The sequence below is a fragment of the Eupeodes corollae genome, chromosome 2 (assembly GCF_945859685.1).
Source record: "Eupeodes corollae chromosome 2, idEupCoro1.1, whole genome shotgun sequence".
Lineage (NCBI taxonomy): Eukaryota > Metazoa > Arthropoda > Insecta > Diptera > Syrphidae > Eupeodes > Eupeodes corollae.
The window spans coordinates 79,772,462-79,787,731 of record NC_079148.1 but is presented as its reverse complement, the minus strand read 5'-3'; the positions used below and the strand labels follow the sequence as shown (position 1 = coordinate 79,787,731).

Sequence of the window (15,270 nt, the reverse complement as noted above, 5' to 3'; positions counted from 1 at the left end):
ATGTAGGTAACTTAAAAACTAATATTTGTAAAATATTTCGTAAGGTTTTCTTATTTTAATGTCCAATGAATAAATTTTTTACAAAAATAAATCCTGTCACCAAGAGTTATTTTTATATCTGTTGTTGACACAAGCGATGCATACATACCTATATATATCATCTCAATAGCTTACTTTTAATAAAAATTCATGAAAACCATAAGAATTTTATTTGATTTCAGTGCATCTATAACACAGTGCTATATCACAAAACCACTACAAAACATAATATAAAAGGAATCCGTTTTTTATTTCATTCATAAAATGTGTGTTCCACTTTTGTGTTCTTTGCAGAACGGAACGATCTGTCGTATCCACCTGTCATTGGAACCCTAAGCCCACTGGGTCATGCGGCCGATTTCCTGGCGCCTGGCGATCGCATCCATCAAGTGGATGGCATCTCGACGATCGGTCTTAGCAATCAACACATAATGAGTATGTTGTGCCATGGTGATGGGCCAGCTGTAGTTGAGATTGAATACTCCCTGCCCGAATATCGTAAGTATATATGCATTTATGTATATTGCCTAAACACCCACTGAAGGGTGGGCGATGGCAATGGTGTTGAATCTCTGCTTTCCTAGCATTTTTGACGCTTAGCGATGATTTATTTGTTTGTGCAGTATGATCACAGCATGGTTGTTGTTTTGATTGCCGAGGAAATGGTTTCCACTTCTGGAATTCAAATGTTTACAAATCATATATGCCGAAGTAAACAAAGTCGGTCGTTGATGAGAACCTTGTGGTACTGCTTCACCACAAAGAGCTTTCTGCTCCCTTACAAACTGACATTTATTCGTTTCCACTTCTTACAAATCATTTTGTGTTTGTGATCTTTTATTTAGTGTCTCAGAACAGTCTTTGCGTCACTTCAAAGCTGGCGCAAATCACAGTGGAACGTGAAAGTGGTTGCTTGGGATTGACGTTACGTGGTGGCAGCGATTACCCTTTGATTGTTACTCACGTTCGGCCACATGGACCTGTTTTTAAAACAGGTCGAATAAAACCAGGTGATCGTTTGTTGCGCGTTGACAATGTAAGTTGTAAAATGATTATTGCCAGATCCTTGCTTTGATCTTACAGAAGGTTTAATTTTTTATTTGCAGATTTCCTTGATTGGCAAAACTTTGGTCGAAGCACAATCGATTATCAAGTGTGGTGGACATGTATCGGGATACACTAATCTTACCATTGAGTATGACGTCTCAGTGATGCAGAGTGTTGAGTTTTCGATGGGACCCTTGTTAATTGAAATTGAGAGGCCAATGAATGATAAACTGGGAGTCGTGCTATGTAATTATTCATCGACAATGCTAAGCGATCGTTCGAAAATCGATGAAGTCAGTCAGGCTGCTGTTTACATTGCAAGCATACTACCAGCAAGTATAGCAGATCGGTAAGTTCTGAAATTCTATTTAGGTATTGTTTGTAGAGATATATTTCTCTCTCCCCATTTCTGAAAGGAAACCAAACTATGGATGAATAAAAAATTCAATTCGAAAATATGCCCAATTGTTCATAATTATATTTTTGAGAAATACCAACTTAAGGGCCGCCACCGTGCCGTCGCCGTCGTGCCGTTGCTGAGAGGCACCTTTGTCTAAAAACTTATGCATCTAATTAATTTAGCTAGTTTTCTTTGTATTCTAGCTGTTGGTCATATAATTTGCCCAAATGTCATTATTCATTAGGCGGCTTGAACGACAGCCGGCTATAATATCACAATATCTCATGCTCTAGCAATAATTATTATACACTAATCTAAAAATATTTTTTACGATAAACTTAAGCATAGTGTTTTGATTTATTGCAGATGTGGTGCACTTTCCGTGGGCGATCAAATTCTCTCCATAGACGACACAATCATCGAGAACACCGCATACAGTCCGGACGAAGTGATGACACTGTTAGATAGCACAACGGGCCGTGGTTTTACACAAATGCAAATTTTACCAGCTCACGCAGTAGCCAGAAGAGGTATAATATACTTTAAAAATGTTTATTATGGTGACCATATTCGTTTTCTTTAGTTTTATTTTCAATAAAAAAAGTTAAATCATATTAATATGGATGAACAAGTTTTTTAAATGAAAAGTTTATTTTTTGTATTTACTTTATTTATAAAAAGAGGCTGGGATGCGACCCACACTGATAACTTCCCATCCCGTCTGTCGATTTGTCAAACAAACTTGCTTAAAAGTTTGTCTATCTGTACGCGTATCAATTTTTACCAAAATTGCGTACTATTTTTTGTAGATTTTATTTTTTATGAAAAAGAGGGCTTTTGGATTTTTATATAAAAATTACTGAATATCAAAAAACAATATTTTCTGTGAAATAAAACAAGTTTGAAGCCAATATTTTTAATGATTGAAAACCTATTTGAGTCGAAAGTAAATTTTTACAAACTTTGAGTAATGTTTTTTTTAGATTTGTATTTATTAAAAAAAACTGTCAATTCGATTTTTCTCAAAATTTTATCAGATGTCAAAAACATTATTCTTCGTTGCACAAAATTGTTTTGGAGATGAAATCATATTTTAGTCGTAAGATTTTGGAGGTGACAAATTTTTTTTTCAGTTTTTTTGATTTATACAAAAAAAACCGTTTAATGGATTTTTTTCAAAAAATATATTTCTTTGATATCACGTTACAAAATATTATATAAAATTAAATTCAAGTCTCTAGCATTTTTGGTTCGTAAGATATTTAGGGTTAACCAAAATGTTCACCTTTTTTTCAAACTGCTATGGTAAAAAAACCACCCACGCAATTTTCTTAAGAGCCCTTTCTGCATCTTTCTGCCTTATTATCTGTATAACAAAATTTATTTGAAATCGATATCTCTTCTGGTTCTTGAGCTATGGACGACGAAAAAACGTCGCGAACGTACGTACACACGCACGCACAGACATCTTTCTAAAAATCTTTTATTTCGACTCTAGGGACCTTCAAACGTCGAGAAATGTCAAAATTTTCAATTTGACAAATCGGATCCATTACAATACCTTCCTATGGAAAGTTAATAAAGCTACATTTAAGTACACTTGCGTAGTACCCGTGGAATGATAGTTAGTGCGTTGGACTGTCATGCAAGGGGTCTTGGGTTCAATCCCTGACTGTGCCACCTTAATTAAAAAAAAAATAATAATAATAATTTTCGCGGGTACTGCCTCTTGCGAGGAATTGACAAATTCTCAAGAGTAATTCTTGTCATGAAAAAGTGCTTTCTCAAATTAGCCGTTCGGATTCGGCCTTAAATTGTAGGTCCCTTCCATTTCTGACAACAGTACTCGCACACAGGAATGGTTGAGAGTTGTAAGTCACTAGGCCCTGGTTCACAACGGACTGTTGCGCCACCCAATTTATTTTATTTATTTAAGTACACTTATGGTAACCTAAGACGTTAGTTGTTGAAGATGAGGGCGCCCAAAAGTCGGGTGCTTATGACATCCGCCAATAAAATTCAAAAAACCACAAAATAAAACAAATTAGATCAAAAATCTTGTTTGTCAATTCAAAAAATCACACCGCGGATAAATTTGTCTACAAACTACAAAAAAAACAACAACAACAACACTTAATCCACGGTTGCACTGGTGCAAAGTGCATAGCGGAAAATTTGGTTCGAAAATAGAACATCGCTATGAAGGACTAATAAAAAAAGATCATGCAGCTGCTTTAGGCGGTAAGGTAAGAACTTGAGTGGATGATCTACAATCCGGCGCAAGCGGATGTTAGTCTGGTGCTCATCTTTTTACTTTGTATCAAATAAATATAGATATCCATAACACGCTACACGCCGCGCCGGCCGCCGTGTGTCGCACATACTTATTTACTTTGTCTTCTTTCGTCTAGTTCTTAATGTCAAAATGGCAGGTCTTTATGTCAAAAACAAACAATTTTTTTATACAAATGTTTTGAACTACATTTATTTATTCAATTTAAATGTCAAATAAAAAATAAAGTACCATGTTTATTATTAATGGAGGTTATTATTTAATATAAATGAAAATAAGGCTTCGCTTTTGTGCAGGTGCACTAAGTACATTTTTTTGAAAATTTATTATGACTCAATCGATTGTAAATCAAGTGTAGTGTCACATTAAGTCATGCAAATGGCAAAGAATTATTGGAAGAAATAATGCAAAATTATTTTATTTTTAATTACAAAAAAATAAACAAAAATAATTTTACAACTAAAGGGACTTCATTTTGAGTTTTTAGGATCCCAAAGTTTCGAACGAATCCATAGCATACATACGAATGTATAAACTATGCGACTCATACTGATGACTTCCCATCCGTATCCGTCTGCCGGTTTGACTTAAACTTTAGTAAAATATTATTAACAATTTTTTGATGTGAGATAAGGAATTTGAAGTCAGTATCTTTCTCTGTTCTAATACTCGAGTCGAAAACCATTTTTATCAGATTTTCATTGTTTTTGTGGGTTGTAAAAACAATGTTGTCAATTAAAAGTTTTTTAAAAAATTACCACAAAAAGTGTGGTTTCAATATCTGTTTCTGTTGACTACTTAACAATTTTTACCAATTTGAGTAGCATTTTTACGTGATAGCTAGAATCCAACATTATTTTTTTTCTACAACTTTGTGTATGTTAAATGTTAAAACATATTTTTTATGAGGTCAAATTAGTTTGAAGTAAATGGCGGAAAATTTTTAACGATTTAGTAAACGCTTCCGTTTAAGCGTAATTGCTTTGTTTATTTCCACGAACGGCCACTTTTTAGACATGTTGGGATGCTCGTTTTTTAAATTTTCTTGATTTTGGCCAAATACAAGGAAATTTTTCAGTATTTCTATAAACCTTCACGCTACTGTACTTGTATATGAAGAAACCATAATGAAATTTGTGTGTATCTTTAATTAAAAACATTTTTTTTTCAAAGCCGAATCATTTGTTCAACAGTTCTTTTGCAAAAGGCAACCGTCAAAGGAATTACAATTATATTCTTTAATTGTACAGTCCCATCCCACCCCATTTTGCTCTGTATGCTCTGTATTCTTATATAAATTAAGTTGGCACGCTTATGTGGTGATAGATTTTTTTTATATATGTATATGTATCTCATCCATATAGAAGATTAAATTTGAAAGAATTTTTTCCTCACTTTTCGCTCTAAAAATAAACATTTTATTATTACTTTCTCTACCCTAGGTCACAATCTCGGAAGTCCAAAATATGGATTCAACACACTTGAGTCAAGAAAATCCCGTCAAAGACAACGATTCGCCCGTAAGAGTTCACTGCCCCTTGAATCTAGTAATGCAGGCACGATGCATTCGAGCATTGGCATTTGTCGTGCCGAGACATTTCAAGTCGTATTAGATTGTACACATGGATCTGGAATTATACTCGGGGCAACAACATCGTGTGGAAAAGCTGTGACCATAGCACAAATTGTTTCGGATTCAGTGGCTGATCGTAGTGGCTGTATTCAAAAAGGCGATCGCATAATTGCGGTGAACAAGATGTCTTCGCTTGAGGTGAATACAATACGGCAATTGTTAGGGGACGTTGGTCCCCGACCACCGGGCTATCAAGGCGCCAATTGGATAGAACTGGAAATTGAATTTGACATGTCTGATGCTGTTGTGCCCTCCAGTGGTGTCTTCAATGTAAAACTACCCAAGACAGGCAAGGGAGGCATGGGCATCAGTGTGAATGGGTCAAGTCACAATGGTTTTGTTATATCCGAGGTTAAGCCGGGAAGTCTGGCTCATCGAACGGGATCGGTAAGGGCTGGTGATGTTCTCCTTGCAGTTGATAATCATCCCCTACAGCATTTCAATGTTGATGCCATGCTTAAAGAAGGTGGCAAAAATGAGTACACCACTCTGACAATCAAACGAAACCTTCTGCCAGACTTTTTGTTTGATGCACAGCAAAAAATCAATCCTATTTATAGTAATTGTGGAACTACTAGCGACCACGAGATTTACGGTAGCTATGCTTCAAAGTATGGTGAAGCTGTCAAATATAACGATTGCATTTCCATAAAATCAACTACTCCACAACCCGAGTATTTTCGAGCTGAAGATTCGTATAATTCCAGTTCGGTTCAGATTCGGCAACATCCTAGTTGGGCCTTGAAAAGTCCATCGACTCCGCCTTCCATTGGTCGAACATTTGGAGCTGAAAATACAGTCAGTTTGACGACAGAAATGCCTGACGATACGTACAATGATTTGAGCCCATATGATCTGGATTATCCAAATGAAAGATTTGCGAGGTGAGCTTTATTTGTTGATATTAGAAAAGTAATATTTCCAATCTTTAATTTTTGTATGTGTGCATACGAGTATATGCATTTTTATATATTATTTGTTAAAATTTTAAACACTTAAACGATTGAAATTAAAGTTTAAACAAAAATCAAAGCTCTATTTATGCGAACAGTCCCGACTGTATGGCAATTCCCCCGCCCATGGAGAGTAAAATATATGGAACTTCCCACCATCAAACAATATTCACAGTTCGATTAGAACCAAAAGGTGGCCTTCTGGGCATAACACTAGCTGGAAGTGAAGAAACGAGCAGTCCAATATCAATTAGTGGCATGGTTGAAGGTAAAATTCTTCCTTGTTAACAAATACATGTCTATGAATTTAATATTTGAATTTTAAGGTGGCATAGCATACAAAACTGGTCAACTTCAAGTGGGAGATCAGTTGCTTGCCATCAATGACGAATCAGTTCAAGGAATGCCACTTTCTTATGCCACAAAAATGCTACAAAAGCTTAGTGAAATTGTTGACCTTAAAATTCTTCGACAACAAGAGTCTTCCAATGCTTACAGTTTGGACACAGCTTCATCAAGTAATCCACAACCACAAGTCATTTATGCCAAAGTTCAGCGCAGACCCCGAAGTCCCTCGAGCGGTGAAGATGTGTCGAATACAAACAATAAGGACAGTAAACATCGAACTTTTCATGTGACACTCTACAAAGACAAGGTTTACGACGACTACGGATTCTCCATTTCCGATGGTTTGTACGAAAGGGGTGTCTTTATCAATAGAATCCGTTCTGGAGGACCAGCTGATATGTGCTCTATGCTGAAGCCATTTGATCGAATAATGCAGGTAGGTTTGAATAACATAGTACTTCTTGAAAAACTACTACCTAATTTTAATTTTTGTGTTTGCAGGTAAATGAAATGAAGACCCAGGACTTTGATTGTTGTCTGACAGTGCCCTTAATTGCTGCAGCTGGAGATAAAATAGATTTAATTATACAACGATCAGAATAAAAAAATCAAAATTTATTATGTTTGTGCCTTACCATTAAGTTTCTTCTACACTAATATAATATTATTATTACTTATTTTAACAATGAAACACGTTATATTTTGTACAATCTTCAGTAAATCCATATTCTTCCATCTTTCTGTATTTGTAATCATAAAAAGTACCCAAGCACAAGTTAAAAACAAAATTGAAAGTTGTTTAACTAAAAAAAAATACTATTCCAAAGTTTAATCTGAACGATATAGGCATTTATTCAAATGACAATTAACTGTTTAAAAATTAATAAAAGAGAAAGGGTTATGATTGAGTTTGTGTAAAAACTTAGTTTTTGATTAATTGTATTGAATAGAATAGAATTCTTTTAAAGGTTTATATCCTTTTAAATATAGAAAAATTCATTCTAAGAGTTCTTAAACGCCTCAGTTGCATACAAAACTTTTAGAACCAAATTATTTTACAAACATTCTAAATCATCATTCAAACTTCTTAAGAACTGTGCATGTATTTGTATAATGCGTCCGGCTCAAAATAATTTAAAAATAAAATATACATGTGTAAGTAAAAAAAGTAAAAAATCAACTAATAAATATTAAATGATGCATGTGCACTGCACTTACATCTATAACAACATGATGAGTTGTAGGTATTTTTTAACTTTAAAAAAGTACGTATACGCCCGAGATCACAGCTGGAATTGAATCGATTTGTAATACAAATATTAATTGCAGATTTCCAATTTCCTAACTACATTCAAATGTACTATTTATTGGTGAAAGTTCAACTCTTTCGTAAAGCACATTACAAACACAAATATTTGTTTTGTTTTTTTCCACTCGAATCGAGTTAAGTTATAAAACTGAAAATCGCACAAACATTTTGGTGTACGAAATTTTCTAATTTTCATAATTTTCTTATATGACAATAGAAGCATCGATTGTAGAAGGAAACCTGCACATGCATACGTTTATAATTTAAAGTTAAACCGACAAGTAATAATTATTTATTGTTTATAATAATGATAAGTATTTATTGTTTATGCCATAGATTGTAAGTATATACATATATGTATGTATGTAGTAATTTAATAAAATAATAGTTAAGTTTATTTGTTTATATTAATACAGTTAAAGGGTTGATATTTCAAAATGAAAAGGTTTAATCCAAGAAATAAAAAATCGAGTATTTAGTTTTGAGTTGTTTTTGGCTTTTAGAAACAAAAATTATTCATTAAACATGATTCTTACATTTTTAGCTGTTTGACAGGGTATAATTGGCATGAGTACGAAGGGTGAAAAACAAGCACTTTTTACTATGGGAAGGGGTGATTTATATGTCCTCCTCCCGTTTAGGGGGTAAGGCCATTCTAGAAGAAATAATTAAATTCAAAAAAAAATACTAATAAACAATGGCATCACTTACAATAAAGTACTTTACTGTACAATGCGGTTTTTGTGTTCGAATCACAATTGATATTTACATAGTGCACACATAAGTTAATATAAACTTTTATTTCAAAAACTTTAAAACAACGGGTCTAAACTTTTTTTTACCAAAATTTGGGCTTTGAATGCCAATTTCTCAAAAATCATTGACATAAGTAATTAAATTTAAATGCAGGAATATAGAACAAACTTGTGGTTTTCAAATGCATTATAGTATTTTTTTAATTTAATTCATTTTTTCTAAAAATGCCTCTACTTCCTTAACGGGGGGAGATAGATTCCTGTCCCATAGTAAAAAGTACTTGTTTTTAAACCCTCTAAAAAATCCACCTTTCAAATCTTGAAGCCCAAATTATCGTACTCTCCTCGTATAAGTACTTAACTTGATCTCCTTCAAGTGGTTTAAAAAATGTTATCACTTTACTTTTAAATTTTGTACGTAATGAAACTGCATTCTCATATGTATGCCAACCGATATTTATGGCAATATTTTAAAATTTCTAACATTTTTCCTCGTTTTACGGAAACGATACAAAAGTAGTAACATGCATTTTCTAGTATTTTTAAATAAGCATTAGTTGTCAAAAATAGGTAATGACTCATCGAACTCGTTAAAAATACACAAAAGCCGAAAGAGAGTATGTTCCCGAAGTTCAAAGTTGTATAAAAAAAACTCAAAATTCAAAGTTTGTTATTTCAGAAACATATGCAATGCAACTATTTATGAATAAGATTTTTTTCAATTTAATGGTGAAATGTTGTTGCCAAGGTGTCAGAACTAAATGGATCATATATGGCACACCATGCAGAAATATTATTTTTTCTATTGTACCATATTTGATCTTAGATGTACTCGTCATGCAGTAAGGACAAAAAAGTTGAAAACAAAATTGCTAGGATGCGATCCACACTAATAAATTTCCATCCCGTCTGCCGATTTGTCTTGCTTAAAACTTTAACAAAATATTTATAACAGCATTTTGTTTGACATAAATAATTTGAAGTCAATATCTCTTCTTTCTCCTAATACTTGAGTCGTTTTTTGATGTTCTTGAAGGTTTTCGTGTTTTGGTAAACAATTTATCAGATGCGCCACCTGATCCGCGGTCTTCCTCTACTGCGCTGTCCTGTGGGTGTGGATTCGAAGACTTTCCGGGCCGAAACATTGTTTTCCATGTGCTCTACGTGACCCACAAATCTTAGTCGTTGGACTTTTACCCTTCTGGCTAAGCCTACGTCGCTGTACAGTCCGTAAAGCTTGTCGTTCCATCTTCTCCTCCATTCCCCTTCGATGCATACGGGACCTTTGATCACACGAAGAACTTTTCTTTCGAACCGACCAAAAGGTGCTTTCATCCGCTTTTGTCATAGTTCATGCTTCTGCACCGTACAGCAGGACGGGGATGATTAGGGTCTTATATAGCGACACTTTGGTCCGATAGAGGACTTTAGCATTCAATTGCTTTCTTAGCCCAAAGAAACAGCGGTTAGCAAGAGTTATTCTGCGTTTGATTTGAGCGCTGGTGTTGTTTTCTGCGTTTACAGCGGAGCCTAGGTAGACGAAGTCCTTGACTACCTCAAAGTTACGTCTGTCGATGGTGACGTTTTGACCAAGACGTTCGGTGTTGAAAGGACATACCTTTCTTGACGACAGCGTGTACTTTGTTTTGCCCTCATTAACCGTTAAAGCCATTTTTGCCGCCTCTCAGCATATGCTAGTAATTGGACAGACTTTTGAAAGATAATGCCTCTAGTGTTGACGTGTGAGCTCTGCACAATTCTTTCGCATGACAGAGAAACGCATCACCTTAGTAGTAGTAGTAGTAGTAACTTTTATTGAGATTTCATTTTCATTACATTTGTATTATGTATAAGTATAATTCACAACGAAACTTAAAGTACTTATTCTATTTGCCGACTTAGAAGTGGTCTGGCTACACAGTTTTTAATATTTTATTTGTTTAACAGTACAAAACTGAAATAATGTTAGGCTTTATATCCACTGGGATTAATTATTAAAATGCGTCCACTCAACAAGACGATGCAATGAGAATTAACTTAACCTAAAAAAAATAAAAATAGATGGAAGAAGAAGAAAGAAAGAGGGATAACAATAAGATGCAAACATGAGACAGAAATATGATACTATATGTCTGTCTCCTACACCGTTTACGTGTACTAGTGAAGAATTGAATAGATGAGGCAAGAGAATACATTCAAATTATTTTAATTTGACATTAACTAACTATTTACCAACATATTTGTTTGATAGTTTTACTCATCAGTGTTTATGGGTTATTTCAGTTTTGTTTACAAATTATATTTAAGTTTTTATTTGATTTTTGTTTTCCATAGGAAAGAATTATCTATTTCTAGTAAAATAGCTTTAGGATAATTTATTTTTATTTATGTAAAGTAAAATAATTTCACAACCATTTTAGGTATTCAAAAGAAAACCTATTTGAGTCTTATTTTAATATATTACACTAGGAATAGTATTTTAGTTTGAAATTGAATATGCCAAAAGGAACTTAATACATCAATTAGAATTTAGGTAACTTAGAAATCTTAGAAGTACTTATTACAATAATTTCACAGCTTGTCAAGTAGGTATTCAAAAGAATGCCTTTTTAAGTCCTACTTTAGCAGGTAGGTACTTTTGCAAAAATTTTTTTTTTTTTTTTTGTTTTTTGTTACATAATAACATTAGGTTACTTAAATCTAATAGTAACTATAATTCACAGCAAATTTTTTTAGGTATTTAAAAGAATCAACATTTCAGTTTTGTCTTAGTAGGTTTAGTATAACATTTTTTGGTTCTTTTTTTTTACATTTTATATATATTTATCGTTATTATTTCTTTTTTTTTCCTTTCCTTGGGGTGTTGAGAATACTTATTAGCCTCTATAGCTATTGATTGATCGCTTCTTATAGAAAGGAGCCAGGAATAAGTTGTCATCCTCTTGGATTTGAAGAGTAAGGTTGGAACCCTCATTTAGAATGCAAATTGGTGATGAATAGAATCTATCATTAATAGCGAAATCTATGTTTTCCGAAAATATGTCCCGGAGGATAGGGTTGTCATGGTGTTGAATAGCTGAAATTCTTCTTTTAGCCAGCTGAATGAGATAACTTAATAAAGGAGGAATTCCAGAGGTATCATATACTGATTTGTTACTAAACCATTTCCCAGATGGCTTTCGCCATTTCGAAATGCAGTTTCTGATTATTCTTCTTTCGAACTTTTGCAGTTCGGCAGCTACACTAGGTGTTATTTGATACCATAATAGAAAGCCGTAAGCCATTAGTGGGCGAATTAAGGTTTTATACATTAGATTTTTAGTTTTGGTTTCGACGTGCTTGGAATTCAAAAGTAGTTTGAGCATTGCTGCAGCTGTTTTGCTTTTAGCCAAGGCCATCCTGGCGTGGAAGTTCATTTTGAGTCTTTCGTGCAGATGTACTCCTAGGTACTTGATATTTTGCTTCAAAGGGATTGGGTTTCCTTCAATGTTAAGTCTGAGGTTTTTGCTTTCGCGCACGGCTAGATGGTGGCCTCTGCCAGAGGCATTTCTAAAGCAGATTAGTTCGCATTTGTTATAATTTAGGTGGATGCCCCATTTTTTGTAAAAAGCAATCACAGTGTTTAGATGACATTTTAGGTTGTTGAGGGCTTCATGTGGCCGTTCATGAGAGCTGAATAGTACAGTATCGTCTGCGTAAAGAAAAGATTCAGAGTTGTTGAGAGTGTTTGGGAAGTCGTATAGGTAGAGATTGAAGAGAAATGGTCCATCGAACCTTGAGGTACTCCCGACAGAATTGGAATAGGTGATGATTTTAAATTGCCAAAGTTAACGGATAGATATCTATTTGAAAGGAAGCTATGTAGAATTTTTATAAAACAGGGAGGGAAATTAAGTAATTTTAATTTGTATAGTAGACCGTTGTGCCAGACTGCATCGAAAGCCTTTGTAAGGTCTAAAAAGCATGCGACAGTACATCTTTTTTCTCTCAAGTTTTTGAAAATGCAGTCATGAAAAGCAAGAAGGGCGTGTTCCGTGGAATGACCTCTTTTAAAGCCAAATTGTTGGGCTTGTGTGAGCTCTACATTAAAGAAAGTCTGAATTTTTGAAAGGATTACTTTTTCTAGGATCTTACCTAGGTTTGAAAGGAGAGATATTGGCCGAAAGTTGGAAATAGTATTGGCACTATTATTTTTTTTTATGGGAATTAGATTTGCATTTTTCCAGGACACAGGGAAGTAACAGTTATTAATACAGTTATTTATTAATGGAGTTATGAATTTAGCTAGAGTGTTTTTAGATTTTCTCAAGATGAAGTTGGAGATTCTGTCAGGACCGGTTGACTTTTTGTTGTTTAAAGCTGCTATTAAAGATTCGATAAGGTTAGTTGAAGCAAAAAATTCATTGGCCACGGAGTTAGATTTAGACTCAGGAGAAAAGTTTGTAATTGTGAGGTTGTTGTTCCAAGAGGAGAAAGCATAACAAAAGGTATTTACTTCAAGTAGGTTCACCTCATCTACTTCAGGTATTTTGAGCGAGTAGAGTTCAGTGTAGAAAGTTTTAAAAGCCTCTAGCTTTTCACTAGCTGAGCGTAAGATCGTATCATTATGTGATAAATTGGGAAGCGAGGAGTCTTTGTTTTTGCGGCCAGTGATCTGATTTATCACTCTGAAGACGTTAGATGTAGGTTTAAGGCTACTGAGTTTAAGTCTAAACTGCTCGTTGATTTCCAATCTAACCCTATCTCTTATAATTTTGCTGAGACAGCGTACACGCGACGATAACTCAGCATATACATCTCCAGTACGATCCCCGAATCTGTGGAAAATTCGTTTCAGCCTAACTTTCCAAGCTTTTCTGATTTTGAACAGTCTCAAAGTTGCGGCAGAGATTCTTAGATGATTGTGATGTCTTGAGTTATGATGGCTGAATGTGTCAGCACAATCGTTAATTATCGACGAAACCATACTGATGTATTCATCGATTTCTGTGTTCGACAAATTTCTTGTGGTAGGAATGTTTAGGTCATCTAATTGAGTGTTGAGAGATCGATTGAAGTTTACCCAATTTGTGTTTTTAAAACTAACATGCGGTTGAGGAATGGTGGGAAGAGTGAAATCGTTTAGAAGTTGTATATTTAAAAGCACCGAGAAGTGATCGGAAATCAAGTCTAAGGTAAAACATCGGAAATTATTGTCGGATCTGAGATTAGAAGATATCATAAAGAAGTCTATATGCGAACCAGAAGATGGGCGGGTGGGACCTGGGGCAGCAACAATATCGAAATCCAAGAAATGATCATCCAAGAACCATTGTGCAAAGTGGGAGCCGTTGAGGTTAATTTTTGAGTCACCCCATAGGGTGTGTCGCGAGTTAAAGTCACCGCCTATGACGATATAATCGTAATTTTGCAGCGAAGAGAGAAGATTGTCTAAAGCCGGGATGAGATTGGAACCGATGTTGCAAGGGATGTAAATGGAAACGAGAGCAAGTTGTTTACAAATATTATGTGAATAAATGGGTATGGCCGCTATTGTTGCTGAGATTACTGGACATGAAAAGTAAATTTGTGAAGAGTGGAAGGAATTCTTTAAAAAGATTCCGGTTCCTCTCCCGTCATTGTTTCTTATGAAGTCATAATGATCATTGAAACGCAATTTTTGTTTGTTTTTTTGTAAGCAGGTTTCCTGCACTAGTATAGCAGACGGTGAAGTATCTTTTAGAAGAAGATCGATTTCTATTTGTTTGTCGTATGAAATAAAAGAGTTTATATTGGCTGTTATAAGATTTAAATTCATGGTGAAGGGGGGGTGAGGGAAGCAATAAAACACAGGTACGCACCTGGTTTTTTGTGTTCTTCTAGCTTTACATAATTAGGCCAGAATTCTCTAATTTTGGAAATTAATTGGTGAATGGGTACACCAAACAGTTTTTGAGATTCTTCAACGAAGTCGGACATCTCACTTTTATTAAAAGTGTTTGAAACATTCTGCACCTGCACAGTCGGAGCAGAAACCTTACCGCCTCTTATTGCATCAGCATAGGAGAAAGAATGTTTGGGCACTTTGTTTACCATGTTCACAACCGCATTTTTAATACCCTCTTTTCGGGATTTGGCTGCATATACCGTGGCTTCTTTTTTTTTAGCATTTCCAATCTTTTTGGACAGCCTTTATAGCTAGCCGGATGACCCGACAAGCCACAATTAACACAAGCTACGGTGTCGTTTTCTTTTTTTGAGTCTAACTCACATTTTCCACGCTCATGGTCGTTCAGACACTTAACGCATCTAGGTGCGAACGAGCAATACTCAGATACGTGACCGTAACGCTGACACTTGTAGCATTGCCTAGTACCCGAATTTCTGATTGAGTCCCATTTAATGCTATGCCTAAACAACATCTTAAAACTTTTTACTTTAACCAAACTTTCCCTATCCCCCAGGACACATTGGAAAAGATCTAGTGGAAATTCATTTTCTTTTGACCATTTGG

General features: G+C 34.7%; 1 protein-coding gene across 2 annotated transcripts in view; it reads left to right on the top strand.

The window, feature by feature from the left end:
- The window catches only part of LOC129946665 (glutamate receptor-interacting protein 2), a 36,942-nt gene extending 29,612 nt beyond the window's left edge, over nucleotides 1-7,330 (top strand). The window contains exons 3-10 of one of the 2 annotated variants that reach the window (XM_056056926.1): nucleotides 334-537; nucleotides 885-1,075; nucleotides 1,146-1,435; nucleotides 1,853-2,016; nucleotides 5,222-6,296; nucleotides 6,464-6,633; nucleotides 6,692-7,149; nucleotides 7,215-7,330. In XM_056056926.1, coding sequence (XP_055912901.1) covers nucleotides 334-537; nucleotides 885-1,075; nucleotides 1,146-1,435; nucleotides 1,853-2,016; nucleotides 5,222-6,296; nucleotides 6,464-6,633; nucleotides 6,692-7,149; nucleotides 7,215-7,316 — 2,654 coding nt within the window. In that variant the 3' untranslated portion in view covers nucleotides 7,317-7,330. Of the gene's footprint in view, nucleotides 1-333; nucleotides 538-884; nucleotides 1,076-1,145; nucleotides 1,436-1,852; nucleotides 2,017-5,221; nucleotides 6,297-6,445; nucleotides 6,634-6,691; nucleotides 7,150-7,214 lie in introns of both variants that reach the window. The other variant, XM_056056925.1, reaches the window with a different exon arrangement.
- Nucleotides 7,331-15,270: the final 7,940 nt, after the last annotated feature.